Source organism: Palaemon carinicauda, chromosome 1, assembly GCF_036898095.1.
Source record: "Palaemon carinicauda isolate YSFRI2023 chromosome 1, ASM3689809v2, whole genome shotgun sequence".
Taxonomy (NCBI): domain Eukaryota; kingdom Metazoa; phylum Arthropoda; class Malacostraca; order Decapoda; family Palaemonidae; genus Palaemon; species Palaemon carinicauda.
In genome coordinates this window covers 4555658-4575165 of record NC_090725.1, presented here as the reverse complement: position 1 = coordinate 4575165, position 19508 = coordinate 4555658, and the positions used below count along the sequence as shown (strand labels likewise).

Here is a 19508-nt window from a genome sequence, read left to right as displayed (position 1 = left end):
TATATATATATATATATATATATATATATATATATATATATATATATATATATATACACACACACATATATATATAAATACATATATATATATATATATATATATATATATATATATATATACATATATATATATATATATATATATATATATATATATATATATACATGTATTTGTCTTTTTGTATTACATAATATCTTTTTGAATTATAAAAGTCTGTGTATTAGTTAAACATACAACTAGAGTACGTTGATGCACATGCATTACATACAAAAATGAAAATATGAAAACGGTGAAGAATTTAGTTAATCCAATTTCCTTCAAAATACGAAACGTAGAATTTCTCTATCTATAGAAAAACTGCAAAAGTTCCCGTTCGAGTTGGACTTCCTCTAAAATGAAACTAGAAAAGAAGAGGGAAAGATTTCCCTTTACCGTTATATCAAAAGACACATTTCATTTTCTATTCTTTTTTCATCTCCTCTGTAAAATGAAGCACCTCCTCTCCAACCCCGAACTACCCTATGTAATATATCTTGAAAAAGAAGAAATCGTCTGATTAAAAAAAAAAAAAAAAAACTTGTTGATCGTATTTTCGCTCTTTGAAATAAAACTCTAAAAGGAGCATCTTCACGTCAATAAGATATGAAAGAAAATGAAGTTTGATGATAATTTTTTTGGTGCACGTTATTTGCCCATGAGTTGAAATGAGAAAGTTTTTTTTCTCAATAAATATTTCTTATGATGGAGTTTGTATTTGATCAGACGTGAATACTGGATGAGTGTATAAATAGAACTGAATTTTTTCTTTTTCTTTTTTTTTTATGTATGGAGATTTATAGAATATATTTCTCAAATATTACTCTGAAACATTTATCGACTATTTTGTAGTATGCATATTATTGAACATTTGTTATTTTCTCTTGAATAGATTGGATGTACTGACCGGTGGTATATTTGGGTCTTTCTTTACATTGCCATTGTCCTATTTGTGTAACAAATGCGAAACTGTCTTCAAAATTCCCTAAATTATTCAAGGTTAAGTTGAAATTAAATGGAAATAAGATGAATACGTAATGATATAGTTCATTTTAACTGAATCAAGTAATTTTTCTGTTTCTAGAATTTTAACCTTTTTAAGGAATTCACGTATTATTGATAGAATCTAAATTTTTACCTAAGATTTTTTACTAATTCATTTTAAATTACGTTGATTTAATATATATTTAATTATTTTTATCACCCATATTTCATATATATATATATATATATATATATATATATATATATATATATATATATATATATATATATATATATATATATATATTCATCCATCTATTCACCCATATTTAGAATATTTAAAGATTATAAGTATATACTGTATATACATATATATAATTTTTTTTCATTTATTTATTTTTTTTCCTTATCAATTGAATTTTGATAATCTTATAATTCTTTATATCCCGATTTTTTTTCGGGCCAGCCCTGAGAGAGTCAAGATTGACTCATTGGGCTGGTAAAACTCCTTCTTTTAATAATAATAATAATGATAATAATGATATAGTTGAATAATATAAGCATTAAATGGTAAAGAAGATAATGACACGCCACAAATATTCTTCGTGCCATAATGTACTGTGACGGAGCCGAGAGAGGATTGTGAACTCAAAGGCAGGAAGCAATCGACTGAGTTATATTATTGTAGAACACTCTCCTTATATACAAAACCTCAAAGCAACAGGACTTAACAAGTTCACAAGACAGACAATATTACAGAGGAAAAACCAGACATGAATTTTCATGTTTGTTTTAGTGCGAGGGAAGAGCGAGGATACAAGCATAATATATACAAAAGGAATTATGTACAATTGTGTGGAACACGGTTGGTACATGGCTTCCCCCCTAAAAATGACATACTGTACATGTTAAATAGGGCGCCCTGATCTAGAGAGGCGAACTGTAGGCGGGTCATCTGGCAGAAGATAAGCAGGTTTTAGACGATCAATGGAGACCCAGTCTTCTTTGCCCCGAATGTTTAGGAGGAATGCTTTCGGACTGCGTCGGATCACAAGGAAAGGGCCCGTGTAAGGGGGCGTTAGTGGTGGCTTGCTGGTGTCGTTGCGCAGGAAGACGTGCGTTGTAGAGTGCAAGTCCATTGGTACGTGATGCTTCGCTGGGGGCTTGTAAGTCTGGCGGCACGGAGTAAATTTTCCCACGAAGTGACGTATGCGCTGGAGATCGTCGGAGGAGATTGTAGAAGGAAAAAATTCGGCAGGGACGACCAACGGGTCGCCATACACCATTTCAGCTGCCGAGACGTCGAGGGCGTCTTTAGGAGTGGTCCTTAGTACCAGGAGGACCCAGGGAAGCTGAGTAAACCAGTTGCAATCCTTGCAGCGGGACATCACAGCTGCTTTGAGGGTGCGATGAAAACGTTCAACCATTCCATTGGCAGCGGGGTTGTAGGCCGTTGTCTGATGTAGGGTGATGCCCAGGAGATTCGCTAATGACGTCCACAATTGAGAGGTGAAAGTGGTTCCCCTGTCAGAAGTAATATGCTCAGGGATACCGAATCGTGAAATCCATCCAGAGAGTAAGGCAGATGTACATGAGGCGGACGTTGCAGTTTCCATGGGAATGGCTTTAGGCCAACGAGTGGAGCGGTCGATGACGGTAAACTGGTAACGATGTCCTTGTGATGTGGGTAGGGGGCCTACAACGTCGACGTGAATATGTGCGAAACGACGCTGAGGTTGAGGAAAGGTGCCCACTCCTGAATCCGTGTGTCGATGTACTTTGGAAGTTTGGCCAGAAGTACAGGCGCGGACCCAATCCTTAGCATCCTTAGAAATGCCGTGCCAAATGAACTTTGCCTTCAGCAGCTGTGCAGTAGAACGGCACGAGGGATGTGAAAGGCTGTGAATGAAATCAAACACCTGTCGGCGCATGGGAGCAGGAATCCAAGGTCGCGGTCTACCAGTACTGACGTCACAGAGGAGGGTGGTGTTGGAGTCTTCAAGGGGAAAGTCTTCCCAACGGAGGGACGTGCAGGATGTCCTACAAGCTTGATATTCTGGATCCTGTCGTTGGGCTTCAGCCAGGGCGTTGTAATCCAATCCCAGTTGAACGGCAGTCAACGTGTTTCTTGACAGGGCATCGGCAACGGGATTCATTTTCCCAGGGACGTATTGAAGGGTGCAATTGTATTCAGCCACGGCGGAGAGATGTCGGTGTTGACGGGCGGACCAGGCGTCAGACTGTCGAGTGAAGCCGTGCACCAGAGGCATGTGGTCTGTGCGAATGACGAAGGACGTACCTTCTAAGAAATGGCGAAAGTGACGGACAGCCAAGTGCACCGCCAGCAATTCTCGATCGAAGGTAGAATAACCCGATTCTGCCTTGGACAGTTTTCTGCTGAAGAAGGCCAATGGGCTGGGCGAGCCTTTGACCACCTGCTCGAGTACTGCACCAATAGCGACGTCGCTGGCATCGGTGGAGAGAAGGAGAGGGGCGTGTGGGATAGGAAAAGTGAGAGCCGCAGCAGTTGATAGAGCCTTCTTTGCATTGCAGAAGGCTGCTTCTTGAAGGGGCTGCTTCTTGAAGGGGACCCCACTTCAGGTCCTTCGGCTTGCCCTTGAGGGAGGCGTAGAGGGGAGCAAGAGTGGCGGCAATGGCTGGCAGAAAACGGGGATAATAGTTGATCATGCCCAAGAATTCCTGCAGAGCTTTGACGGTCGAGGGCACGGGGAAGTTCTGAACGGCTGCTACCTTCTCAGGGAGGGGATGGACTCCTTCAGGAGTGATACGGTGGCCTAAGAACGATACTTCGTTGGCGCCAAAGGTACACTTGTCGTACCGGACTACAAGGCCGTTTTGTTGCAGGCGGTCGAGCACGATGCGCAGGTGACGGAGGTGTTCCTCTTTTGAGGAGGAGAACACAAGTATGTCGTCCACATAACGTACACAGAAATGGAGGTCCCCTAAGATGCCATCCATGAGACGTTGAAACGTGGCCCCAGCATTACGAAGGCCAAAACAGGAGTAATTGAAGGTGTATGTACCAAACGGAGTGGTGATGGCAGTCTTAGGGATGTCTTCTGGGTTCATAAGCACCTGATAATACCCCTTCAGGAGATCGAGCGTAGAGAAAACCTTTGCTTTGTGCAGGTAGGAGGTCACGTCGGCAATGTTTGGGAGGGGGTAGTGATCCGGTTCTGTTTGCATGTTCAGGCGCCTGTAATCCCCGCACGGACGGAGGGAGCCGTCTTTCTTCAGAACGATGTGTAAGGGTGACGACCATGGGCTGGAGGCCTTTTGGCAAAGGCCCATTTCCTCCATTTCGGCGAACGTCTGTTTGGCGGCTGCCAATCGTTCCGGTGCCAGACGTCTGAATTTTGCGAAGACTGGGGGTTCCGTCGTCTTGATATGGGGATGAATACCGTGCTTGGCAGGAACCGTGGGCGTTTGGCGAAGTTCTGGACGGAAAACTTCCGGGTACGACGTGAGGAGGTGGGCGTAGGCATCCGTGGGTGCGCTAATGTGGAGAGCGAAGTGTCGACAAGTACGAGTCTGCGTTGACCAATCGTCGGTGGGCGACATCGACCAGAAGGTGGAAATGAGAGAGGAAATCCGCACCAAGGATTGGCATGGTGACGTCAGCAACGAGAAACTTCCAATTGAATTTACCGTTTCCGAACGATAATGTGAGGTTCTCGTAACCGTAGGTGGGTATCGCAGATCCGTTGGCAGCTACCAAGCGGACGTCGGCAGATGTAGACAGACTACGTCGTGCCTTGAAGAGTTTCCTTGGCAAAAGAGAACGACAAGCACCCGTGTCTACCAAAAATCGCACGCCCGTTCCTGCATCCTGTAAAAAGAAAAGATTAGAAACACGGGAGGCCACCGCCACGAGCGAAGGCCTACTTACACGTTTTTTGGCCACTGACAATCCTTGTCACATTTCTTCGCAGTTACCCCGAATCTGAAGTGGTAGTAGCATAACTGCGGTGGATGGGAAGTAGTAAGTGGCTGTAGAAGTCGTTTGTTGGGGCGCGAGCGATTGGTGGGTGGTGGGCGGCTTTGTCTCAGCTTCGGCACGTCATGGTGTGGGCGTGTATGTCCTACGGCATTCATGTCAGCTTCAGTTGACGTTGAATAGGCATCCTCTTCGTTAGGGGTGGAGGCATTGATGGAGGTCTTGAAGTGGCTGTCCATAAGGGCGTCGGCTTTGGTCATCAAGTCCTTTATGGGTAAACTATCGACATCGGGTATGGCAGCGCGTATAGGTCCGGGTAAACGGCGTATCCAAAGGGCACGAAGTAGGTTCACCTCATGAGGAGAGCCGTCTGCGGCAGGTTGAAGGCGAGCGATACTGGTCATTTCCCTGAGGGCAAGCGAAGCCCTTTGGTCCTCCAACGGTTGTTGCGAGAGCTGAAAAAGCTTTGCTACACGGGCGGCTGGCGACGGCGAGTACTGCTGCAGAAGGTATGTTTTGAGGGCGTCATACGCTATTGGCGTGTCTCCTTGTTCACAAAGCCAGTTGGATATTTCCTGGGAAGGTGTCCTCGGGTATCGCCGCGAGAACATAATCTGCTTTGGTGGTTGAGCGAGTCACGCCGTTGATGCGAAACTGGACTTCTGCGCGCTGAAACCAAGCAAATGTTTCTCCCCTGGCGAACGGTGAAAGTTTCAATGGGGCGGCCGCAGCGCCAACTGATGTAGTAGAGTCCGCCATAGTACTAACGATGGAGGGGCGAGGGAGGTGGGGGTGGAAGGCAGTGGGAGCGAGTCGACTTCCGGGGTCACCAATGTGACGGAGCCGAGAGAGGGTTGTGAACTCAAAGGTAGGAAGCAATCGACTGAGTTATATTATTGTAGAACACTCTCCTTATATACAAAACCTCAAGGCAACAGGACATAAGTTCACAAGACAGACAATATTACAGAGGAAAAACCAGACATGAATTTCCATGTTCGTTTTAGTGCGAGGGAAGAGCGAAGATACAAGCATAATATATACAAAAGGAATTATGTACAATTGTGTGAAACACGGTTGGTACCCACGAACATACCGTGAAATCTTAAAAATCCCCATCTACAGTAGTCTTTTCATCTGTTTCTTTAACCCTAACCCATACTTCATCCATTTCCCCCCAATATTTACTGTACATCCTTTTATATTGTTATCCAACTAACTTACTTTAATCACATTTTTAACGACATTTTCTCACTTTGATGAATCCTACCTTTTGAATCAACAATCGATAATCAGATATACCGCCCATTCCCATTATTATATCCTTGATTTTCTTTTTTCTTTTATTATCTTATTTACAACTAACATTATATATCAAACCCTTTCATCACCATTTTCTCTTTCGAAATATACAGTTTTATATTGTTTTTGAAAGCCATTTATTTTGATTAAATGAGATTCTTCATTCACATTTCTCCAGGAACTTCTTTATCAGTAATTCAAAATCTTTCTGACATATACCTTTACATCCAATATCCTATCACAACCGCCCTTGTACTCTCTCACAAGTCTAGACCTTTCAGTTACCCAAACGCAATCACATTTTCCATCCTATTCCTGCCCACAGCATCCAGATACATTCAAAATTCCGTTACTTGATATCTTTCATTTTATTTGGCGATATAATTATTTGGTATCAGTCTGAAGTCTTTATATCGCCATCCATTTGGTGACTTGTGCCATGCAGAGCAGTTTAAAGGTTTAAAGGCCGCTCATTCATGACAGGGGCAAGGGTCAGTGACATTGCCCTATCGAGCAGGACAATGCCTTAGAGATTGACCATATACACATAAGATCAGCGCCCAAGCCCACTTTCCACCCTAGCTAGGACCAAGGAGGGCCTGGCAATGACTGCTGATGATTCAGCAGATAGACCTATAGTATCCCCTGAACCCCCATTCTTAGCTCACAAATATGGTGAGGTTGCAGCGGCCAAAGAAACTAATCAACTTGAGAGGGACTCTAAACCCAGTCTGGCGTTCACCAGTCAGGGACGTTCCCACATCGGCCCCCATAACTCTAAAAGTTAAGATGCAAATATACATTTTCATGGCATCCTACAAAAGTAAGAATTGTCATTGCTAGTGGTATCATGAGAGACGGCACATCTGCTATTTAGCATGGGTTTGTTACACGAATGGGTCCACAATTCTTCCCATTGTATGTTTTTGTCAACGCTAAGCTTTTCCCCTAACAAGGAGAAGCCTAGAAAAAAATAGTACCTATTTTTATTTGCATTGTACACCTGTGCTGGATGTTCATGAGCAATTCATCAAACCTTCATCGCGAACTGTGCCATTAGCCCCTATCTTTTATGCACCCTTGCTCTTCCTGGTTAACAATCCCTCCTTTCCTGATGAGTAATTCACATTATTTGTCCAACTCTTTCTACACCTTCCACTCCTCTTACTTTCTGGCATTTCTCATTATTAATCTATTGTCTTCCCATTATTTCCACATGACTAAACAATCTCAAAATACTTGATCTGAGTTTTTGACAGTTGGCGGTCACTCAAAGCTTTGCCAATTACTTTAACAAATATTATTATTCAATGCAGGGTTGCCAGGTTGGCCTTTTTCAGGCCAAAACTTCAAATTTGGCCTTTTTAAATTGGTTGACCGTTAGCAATATCATGAAAAGGAAGTTTGGCCTTAAATGTTATATTTTTTGGCAATTTTTTACTAAGGGATTGGCCTTTTAAAGCTACAGCTCATTAGAAGTTAGCCTTTTTTCACTTAGAAAACTTGGCAACCATGATTCAATGTCGTATGCTTTCTTTACTTAACATTTTTACGTTGTAAAATTCAGGGTTAGATATTTTGACACTCATTCGATAACTCATGCCACGAAGAGAGTTTTACTCGCCTCCAACAATCTTCACTATTATTTCCAGGCTAAAGTTAGCCCTGACTTTCATGACCAACTTTTCCCATCCCAGATATCTGATATTTAAGGATGCACAACTTATGCTCATCTTATTTACACTTTATAATTACTTTCTCATTTAAAAATGTTCAAACTTTTTTGCTTTCATCATGAAAACTTCATCTCTCTCAGCAAATTATCTTCCGCTTACTTTCTCAGCACCTTCCTTCCGTGCTACATCTCGTAAAATATGCAAAGATTTATCGGAGGTCCTTTTGAGCTACATACAGCTTTTACCCTTTACTTTAATTAGTTTGCAAATTAATGTTTTATTTAAAAAAAAAAGAAGAAACTTTTGAGCTACATACAAAAAAAACTTTTGAGCTACATACAGCTTTTATCCTTCACTTTAATCAGTTTTCAAATTAATGTTTTATTTAAAAAAAAAAAAAAAAAATTTTGCGCTACATACAAAAAAAAAAAAAAAAAAAAACTTTTGAGCTACATACAGCTTTTATCCTTCACTTTAATCAGTTTTCAAATTAATGTTTTATTTATAAAAAAAAAAAAAAAAAAAAAACTTTTGAGCTACATACAAAAAAAAAAAAAAAAAAAAAAAAAACTTTTGAGCTACATACAGCTTTTACCCTTTACTTTAATTAGTTTGCAAAATAAATGTTTTATTAAAAAAAAAAAAAAAAAAACGAATCATATACCTATTTACCTTATTCCTTTCCTAAGCCAACATTTTTAAACCCTTCTTAATGCTCTTGTCATCCATATTACTATCTCATTCACGATCCAACTAATTGCCTTCTAATCATGTAGTTAATCAATGTTATGCTTTTATAATTTTGCGGTTACGTCTATGACCATTATCCTTATTCAAAGTAATAATTAATAATCCTTCCCATTTCTTTGGAGACCTTTTTTTTTATTTAAACGAACATTAAAAGCCCTGACCAGCCTTTCTACTATAATTTTACCACTGAACCTTCTTCCATCATTTAGCTTTCCATTTTACATCCACATTAGTTACATCTGTAACCATTCACAAATCAACAATGATCACTTTCAATCTTTTTTTCGTTTAGATTAGTGGTTCCCAACCTTTTTTCTGTCATTTCCCCCGGGGACCCAGTTCAACCATCCAGATTTCCCCCTTCATGCCCCGCCCAGCCCTCATGCCCACTCGCCTGCCTCAGAAATGGGCATGACACTCCAATTCTCTCCTTGAATATCATGTCTTTGAGAACTGATAGGATCATATCACAATTGAATGGCTAACAACAAATTACCGCACGTACTATGTGGACATTTTCCGCTTGTTTTAGTTAGTAGGTAGTTTAATTATTTCCCCCCTGGAAGCTTCAAATTTCCCCCAGGTTGGGAACCACTGGTTTAGATGATCCTCTTTCTGAGACTCCGAATTTGACAACTATTTGGAGTACTCCAACAATATACGTTTGCATTATTATTATTATTATTATTATTATTATTACGTGCTAAGGTACAACCCCAGTTGGAAAAGCAAGATGCTATAAGCCCAGGGACCCCAATAGGGAAAATAGCCCAGTGAGGAAAGGAAGCAAGGAAGAATAAGATATTTTAAGAACAGTAACAACATTAAAATAAATATTTCCTATATAAACTATAAAAACGTTAAAAAAAACAAGAGGAAGAGAAATTTCATAGAATAGTTTGCCCAAGTGTACCCTCAAGCAAGAGACGGTATTCTCCATTTGCATTTTTTGCCATATGTGTTTGTTATCATTTCTCTCTGTACATACTTCCTTAAAAGGTTACCTACCACCAGCTCGTTTCTTTAGATTTGCTTCAAGTTCATTGTTTCAAGATGTTTTGCTTACATTAACTCCTCCTACTCTTCTATGTCTCCATACTCCTTGCTGATTTTGCGACAAAATCTTTTAAGGTTATATGCCATTTTCACATCATGCCATTCTTACTTTCGTTTTTGTTATATATATATATATATATATATATAATGTATATATAATATATATATATATATATATATATAATATATATATATGTAGGCCCTTCGTCTTAAATATTTTTTTTAGGCATTTCTATGGGTATTTCGTTAAATAATCTGTAATTTTCATGTAAAAAGAAACGTGTGGTGATGAATATTAAACCTAAATCAACCTATAGTCCATTTCTTTTAGCGATGCATATTTGCACCGACTCGCGGCGGTGCCCTTTTAGCTCGGAAAAGTTTCCTGATCGCTGATTGGTTAGAATTATCTTGTCCAACCAATCAGCGATCCGGAAACTTTTCCGAGCTAAAAGGGCACCGCCGCGAGTCGGTGCGAATATGCATCGCTAAAAGAAATGGACTATAGTTCATGGTGATTACCAAAAGGTTATCATATAGCTAATCCTCTTTTTTTTAGGATATTCAGCCTCTCTAGAGCGAGCCAAATAGATTTCATGCCTTAATTATATGAAAATAGGATAATTATATACTGATATTATACCTGTACCGAGTAATTGGTAACCTAGTCTATACCTGATTAGTAACGCTAGGTTTTCTCTTTCCAATTATTGCCCCCAATAATTGACCTATTTCTATAATTACAGTTTCCCATACGACTGACGACCTGATATTCGTGTGGGATCCATTAGTGCCGCTGGAGGTCGATGACAGGATTGAGCTGCCGCAGCTCGACTTGGTGTCGAATGACACGGGAGATTGTACACAGGTGTATTCCACAGGTGAGCCAGGAATGTTTGTGAATTTTAAGGGTTTTTTTTAATTTGAAGATTATTCGCCAGATGTTCGTGACTTTTATTTCATTTTGTTGATTTCTTGTTTTCTTTGAATTGAATATATTTTTATGTGTGTAGTGTTGGTATTCCACAGGTGAGACAGGAAGTTCGTGAATTTTCAGGGCTTTTTTTAATTTAAAGATTATTCGCCAGATGTTCGTGACTTTTATTTCATTGTGTTGATTTCTTGTTTTCTTTGAATTAAATATATTTTTGTTATGTGTGTAGCGTAGGTAATTTCGTTGGAAATATAATCTTTTATTAGTTCTCATTACTTCCCTGCATTTTTATTACATATTACATAGAAATCTTTTGTGTGTTTTATAGTATCGGTATTTTACTTTTATTTGTCCAAAGGGCTTTATTGAATTGCAAGCACACTATAGTCCATTTCTTTTAGCGAGTCCTATTTGCACCGACTCGCAACGGTGCCCTTTTAGCTCGGAAGAGTTACCTGGTCGCTGATTGGTTAGAATTATCTTGTCCAACCAATCAGCGATCAGGAAACTTTTCCGAGCTAAAAGGGCACCGCTGCGAGTCGGTGCAAATATGCCTCGCTAAAAGAAATGGACTATAGGATACATTTCGATTTAACTCATCACTTGATTGTGCCTTTGTGAATTGCCTAGGAATCATCACACTGAAGGATTGCAATGCACTTGGAGGTTTGCATCAGTTCATCAACCTTACACTTGTAACAAAACTGGATCATTTTTGTTTAATATTCTTCGGTATGCGTTTTTTTATTCAAACTTCAATCAAGGTTTCCAAACTAAGATTTCAGACGCTCTTGATTCGCCTTCACATGTATACATACATACATTTATATGTAAACCTAACTATCTCTCAAATTCCTTATGTATCTATCGTATATAGACAATATATACAGTATATATATGTGTGTGTGTCTATGGTGTATAGATACACATATATAATAGATAGATTACCTGAATATATATATATATATATATATATCATATATATGTATGTATATATGTATGTATATATATATATATTCATATATATGTATGTATATATGTATGTATGTATATATGTATGTATATATATATATATATATATGTATATATATATATATATATATATGTATATATATATATATATGTATATATATATATATATATACATATATATATATATATACATATATATATATATATATATACATATATATATATATATACATATATATATATATATACATATATATATATATATATATATATATATATATATATATATATATATATATATACATATATATATATATATATATACATACATATATACATACATATATATGAATATTTATATATATATATATATATATATACATATACATATATATATATATATATATACATACATATATACATACATATATATGAATATATATATATATATATACATATATATATATATATACATACATATATACATACATATATATGAATATATATATATATATATGTATATATATATGTATATATATATATGTATATATATATGTATATATATATGTATATATATATATGTATATATATATATATATGTATATATATATATGTATATATATATATATATGTATATATATATATGTATATATATATATATATATATATATATATATATATGTATATATATATATATATATATATATATATGTATATATATATATATATATGTATATATATATATATATACATATATATATATATATATACATATATATATATATATATACATATATATATATATACATATATATATATATATATACATATATATATATATATATACATATATATACATATATATATATATATATGTATATATATATATATATATATATATATATATATATATACATATATATATATATATATACATATATATATATATATATATAATATATATATATATACATATATATATATATATACATACATATATACATACATATATATGAATATATATATATATATATATATACATATATATATATATATACATACATATATACATACATATATATGAATATATATATATATATATATATATATATATATATATATATATATATATATATATATATATACATATATATATATATATACATATATACATATATATATATATATATATACATATATATATATATATATATACATACATATATACATACATATATATGAATATATATATATATATATATACATATATATATATATATATATACATACATATATACATACATATATATGAATATATATATATATATATATATATGTATATATATACACACAGCGTACATGTTTCTCTTTGTCTGTCTCTGTGTGCGCGCTCATATATTAAGAATATTGTCTTAATTTCATCAACTGATGCTTTTATGATTACATGCGTGTGTTTTTCTAATGCCTTTTATAAATTCTTGTTTTGATAACCACAATTATTTATAGACGTTTGAGAGAGAGAGAGAGAGAGAGAGAGAGAGAGAGAGAGAGAGAGAGAGAGAGAGAGAGAGAGAGAATTCCAAACTTTCTGAAATATTGTTTCTTTTCGAATGTTCACCGTTTGAAGTATCACAGAGAAGTCTGACATGAAAATGTCGGAAAAGAAAGCCAAAAGAATTTATCTTATAATGAATTCCTGTCTTTTACAGACATCTAATCAAAGATGTCCCGTGAAATGACACCGACTTCAGCAAAACTTGGAGATTCCATTTCAGATGTAGTGCCAAATTAGGCATCTCACGAGTGTCCAACTCAGTGAACTAGTTCCCCTCCATGCTTGGGTATCCCTCCGCTCCCACCTCCAACTCAGTCAACTAGTCCCCCTTCATGCTGGGGTATCCCTCCGCCCCCACCCTCAAGAAAAATCTTCGAGAAGTGAACATTAAAGTTGCAATTTCTAAACTGTCTCTAGTATCCATGCGTCGCTGTTTCTGAGATAACGCTGTAAGTCATTTAAGATTCAGCTTCGTCAGTCGGAATTTTGCTTTGTTATCTATGCTTGTCTTACTTTGTCATTGCAGGATTCCATGCTCCAGCAACGGAGAAGGGAAAAAATCTTTGCCAAAATTTAAAAGATAATGAGGGAACATGCGTCGACGTGAAGAAAATCAGGTCCACAGATTCCAATTCGCATAATGTAAAACTTGGTGTAATTCTTTCTATGGCATATTTGATGTATTCATTTCGATAGCTATCACTTTTTAGTACTGAAGTATAATACTTCATAAACATCAGTGATGGTTTATTCATTGGAAATCTTGAAAACTATCAATTTTTTGTTTCAAATTTCCTCTACGTCTTACATAGTAATAAATTATTAATGTCTTACGCACCGAACAGTGCCTCTTCGTTCGACTGATTTTATTATCCGCATTTTCCTCTTGAAACTTGTGACGCCAGAAGAGTTCTGGGACTGTATCTCACCTTGGATGAAAAGTTCCTATTCCCACCGACGTCTGAGCAGTAACCACCCCACAATGGCTATACAGTATATATATATATATATATATATATATATATATATATATATATATATGTGTGTGTGTGTGTGTATATATTGTACCAACCGTGTGTCACACAATTGTACATAATTATTTTGTATATATTATGCTTGTATCTGGCTTGTATCTGCGCTCTTCCCTCGCACTAAAAAGAACCTGAATGATCATGTCTCCGGTTTTGCTCTGTAACATTGTCTGTCTCTCGAACATGTTATGTCCTGTTACCTTGAGGTTTTGTATATAAAGGAGAGTGTTCCTTAATAAACAACTCAGCTGATTGCATCCTGCCTTTGAGTTCTCAACCCTCTCTCGTCCCGTCACATTGGTGACCCCGGAAGTCGACTCGCTCCCACCGCCTTCCACCCCCACCCCCTTGCCCCTTCATCGTTGGTACTATGGCGGACTCTACGGAAGTTGGTGCTGCGGCCCCTCCATTCAAACTTTCATCGTTTGCCAGCGGAGAGGCGTTTGCTTGGTTTCAGCGTGCAGAAGTCCAGTTTCGTATCGGGCGTGACTCGCTCAACCACCAAAGCGGATTATGTTCTCGCGGCGATACCCGAGGACACCTTCCCAGAAATATCCGACTGGCTTTGTGAACAAGGAGACACCCCAATAGCGTATGACGCCCTCAAAACATACCTTCTGCAGCAGTACTCGCTGTCGCCAGCCGCCCATATAGCAAAGCTTTTTCAGCTCTCGCAACAATCGTTGGGGGACTAAAGGGCTTTGCTTGCCCTCAGGGAAATGACCAGTTTCGCTCGCCTTCAACCTGCCGCAGACGGCTCTCCTCTCCCTTTGGATACGCCGTTTACCCGAACCTGTACGCGCTGCCATACCCGATGTCGATAGTTTACCCATAAAGGACTTGATGACCAAAGCCGACGCCCTTATGGACAGCCACTTCAAGACCTCCATCAACGCCTCCACCCCTGACAACGAGGATGCAAATTCAACGTCATCCGAAGCTGACATGAATGCCGTAGGACATACACGCCTACCCCGAGACGTGCCGAAGCGGCAACAAAGCCGCACACCACCCACCAATCACTCGCGCCCCAGCGAACGACTTCTACAGCCACTTACTACCTCCCATCCGCCGCAGTTTTGTTACTACCACTTCAGATTCGGGGCAACCGCGAAGAAATGTGCCAAGGATTGTCAGTGGCTAAAAAACGTGTAAGTAGGCCATTGCTTGTGGTGGTGGCCTCCCGTGTTTCTAATCTTTTCTTTTTACAGGATGCAGGAACGGGAGTGCGATTTTTGGTAGACACGGGTGCTTGTCATTCTCTTTTGCCAAGGAAACTCTTCAAGGCACGACGTAGTCTGTCTACATCTGCCGACGTCCGCTTGGTAGCTGCCAACGGATCTGCGATACCCACCTCCTCACGTCGTACCCGGAAGTTTTCCGTTCAGAACTTCACCAAACGCCCACGGTTCCTGCCAAGCACGGTATTTATCACCATATCAAGACGACGGGACCCCCAGTCTTCGCAAAATTCAGACGTCTGGTACCGGAACGATTGGCAGCCGCCAAACAGACGTTCGCCGAAATGGAGGAAATGGGCCTTTGCCAAAAGGCCTCCAGCTCATGGTCGTCACCCTTACACATCGTTCTGAAGAAAGACGGCTCCCTCCGTCCGTGCGGGGATTACAGGCGCCTGAACATGGAAACAGAACCGGATCACTACCCCCTCCCAAACATTGCCGACGTGACCTCCTACCTGCACAAAGCGAAGGTTTTCTCTACGCTCGACCTCTTGAAGGGGTATTATCAGGTGCCTATGAACCCAGAAGACATCCCCAATACCGCCATCACCACTCCGTTTGGTACATACACCTTCAATTACTCCTGTTTTGGCCTTCGTAATGCTGGGGCAACGTTTCAACGTCTCATGGATGGCATCTTGGGGACCTTCCTTTCTGTGTATGTTATGTGGACGACATACTTGTGTTCTCCTCCTCAAAAGAGGAACACCTCCGTCACCTGCGCATCGTGCTCGACCACCTGCAACAAAACGGCCTTGTAGTCCAGTACGACAAGTGTACCTTTGGCACCAACGAAGTGTCGTTCTTAGGGCACCGTATCACTCCTGAAGGAGTCCATCCCCTCCCTGAGAAGGTAGCAGCCATTCAGAACTTCCCCGCGCCCTCGACCGTCAAAGCTCTGCAGGAATTCTTGGGCATGATCAACTATTATCACCGTTTTCTGCCAGCCATTGCCGCCACTCTTGCTCCCCTCTACGCCTCCCTCAAGGGCAAGCCAAAGGACCTGAAGTGGGGTCCCCTTCAAGAAGCAGCCTTCTGCAATGCAAAGAAGGCCCTATCAACTGCTGCGGCTCTCACTTTTCCTATCCCACACGCCCCTCTCCTTCTCTCCACCGATGCCAGCGACGTCGCTATTGGTGCAGTACTCGAGCAGGTGGTCAAAGGCTCACCCCGCCCATTGGCCTTCTTCAGCAGAAAACTGTCCAAGGCAGAAACGGGTTATTCTACCTTTGATCGAGAATTGCTGGCGGTGCACTTGGCTGTCCGTCACTTTCGCCATTTCTTAGAAGGTACGCCCTTCGTCATTCGCACAGACCACATGCCTCTGGTGCACGCCTTCACTCAACAGTCTGACGCCTGGTCCGGCCGTCAACGCCGACATCTCTCCGCCGTGGCTGAATGCAATTGCACCCTCCAATACTTCCCTGGGAAAATGAATCCCGTTGCCGATGCCCTGTCAAGAAACACGTTGGCTGCCGTTCAACTGGGATTGGATTACAACGCCCTGGCTGAAGCCCAACGACAGGATCCAGAGTATCAAGCTTGTAGGACATCCTGCACGTCCCTCCGTTGGGAAGACTTTCCCCTTGAAGACTCTAACACCACCCTCCTCTGTGACGTCAGTACTGGTAGACCGCAACCTTGGATTCCTGCTCCCATGCGCCGACAGGTGTTTGATTTCATTCACGGCCTTGGGCATCCCTCGTGCCGTTCTACTGCACAGCTGCTGAAGGCAAAGTTCATTTGGCACGGCATTTCTAAGGATGCTAAGGATTGGGTCCGCGCCTGTACTTCTTGCCAAACTTCCAAAGTACATCGACACACGGATTCAGGAGTGGGCACCTTTCCTCAACCTCAGCGTCGTTTCGCACACATTCACGTCGACGTTGTAGGCCCCATACCCACATCACAAGGACATCGTTACCCGTTTACCGTCATCGACCACTCCACTCGTTGGCCTGAAGCCAATCCCATGGAAACTGCAACGTCCGCCTCATGTACATCTGCCTTACTCTCTGGATGGATTTCAAGATTCGGTATCCCTGAGCATATTACTTCTGACAGGGGAACCACTTTCACCTCTCAATTGTGGACGTCATTAGCGAATCTCCTGGGCATCACCCTACATCAGACAACGGCCTACAACCCCGCTGCCAATGGAATGGTTGAACGTTTTCATCGCACCCTCAAAGCAGCTTTGATGTCCCGCTGCAAGGATTGCAACTGGTTTACTCAGCTTCCCTGGGTCCTCCTGGGACTAAGGACCACTCCTAAAGACGCCCTCGACGTCTCGGCAGCTGAAATAGTGTATGGCGACCCGTTGGTCGTCCCTGCCGAATTTTTTCCTTCTACAACCTCCTCCGACGATCTCCAGCGCCTACGTCACATCGTGGGAAAATTTACTCCGTGCCGCCAGACTTACAAGCCCCCAGCGAAGCATCACATGCCAACAGACTTGCACTCTGCAACGCACGTCTTCCTGCGCAACGACACTAGCAAGCCACCACTAACGCCCTCTTACACGGGCCCTTTCCTTGTGATCCGACGCAGTCCGAAAGCATTCCTACTAAACATTCGTGGCAAAGAAGAGTGGGTCTCCATTGATCGTCTAAAACCTGCTTATCTTCTGCCAGATGACCCGCCTACAGTTCGCCTCTCTAGATCAGGGCGCCCTATTTAACATGTACAGCATGTCATTTTTAGGGGGTAGCCATGTACCAACCGTGTGTCACACAATTGTACATAATTATTTTGTATATATTATGCTTGTATCTGCGCTCTTCCCTCGCACTAAAAAGAACCTGAATGATCATGTCTCAGTTTTGCTCTGTAACATTGTCTGTCTCTCGAACATGTTATGTCCTGTTGCCTTGAGGTTTTGTATATAAAGGAGAGTGTTCCTTTAATAAACAACTCAGTTGATTGCATCCTGCCTTTGAGTTCTCAACCCTCTCTCGGCTCGTCACAATATATATACATATATACATATATATATATATATATATATATATATGGGTATATGTTTGTTTGTTTGTTATGGACTGCAAGAGCTTCCCTACCTAAAAGTATCTCTCTATCATTTTTTCTCACGAAATCGACCGCTATGTAACTTACTCCATTAGTTACTTAAATGGATATCACTTCTTACGGGTCATATTTTTGTCACTTTGATCTCTGTCCAGATTATCTTATCGGATAAATACATCTCTCTCTCTCTCTCTCTCTCTCTCTCTCTCTCTCTCTCTCTCTCTCTCTCTCTCTCTCTCTCTCTCTCAGCATTCGGCCGATTAGGCGGATGGTATAGCCCCGTCTTATCAAAATCCAATACCATATACTTTTTATCTTAGTGATCCATGCACATCGTATGGAATGGTTAAGTTGTTATTCCTGTCATCAAGCTGCGTGCTTCACTTAATCAATTTTCAGCTTACCATGGCGCGCAACTTGGGGTAGATTGAACAAAAATAATTCATATGTGAGTGATCAGTACTTCGTCAATCGTACACTATCCTTATCATAATTGATAAAACTGCAGAGCTTCATGATGTAAAGTTAAGCCCACCGGAGTAATTCTATTATTGAATATTCGTCTGACTATCTGTCGACTTTACAAGAATCTTTATTAGCTTCCAGTTTTATTATTTGTAGTGGCAAATGGAAGAGTAGTAGAAAGGGCATTAATGGATTATGTGTTAATAACTAAAAGAATGTTTGGAAGATTGAAAGACGTGCACGTGTTTAGGGGTATGGCTAACAGTATGTCTGATCTTTTTTTGGTGGAAGGAAAATTAGTTGTAGCAAGAGAGTGGGGGAATAGAGTAGGTGGATGTAAAAGGGAGCTAGTGAGGGTTGAAGAGCTAATAAAACCGGGGGTAAAAAGTAAATATCAGGAAAGGTTGAAAATGGCATATGACGAAGTGAAAGTAAGAGAAACTGGTAATTTAGAGGAGGAGTGGAAGGTTAGTAAAAGAACATTTTGTTGGGATTGCAAGTGATGTGTGTGGCAAGAA

General features: G+C 39.8%; 1 protein-coding gene across 1 annotated transcript in view; it reads left to right on the top strand.

Annotated features, from left to right (window-relative positions):
• Nucleotides 1-19508, top strand: part of LOC137646143 (glycine receptor subunit alpha-2-like) — a 584222-nt gene that overhangs the window by 559814 nt on the left and 4900 nt on the right. The window contains exon 7 of the mRNA XM_068379355.1: nt 10512-10646. Within this exon, the coding sequence (XP_068235456.1) occupies nt 10512-10646 (135 nt within the window). The remainder of the gene's footprint in view (nt 1-10511; nt 10647-19508) is intronic.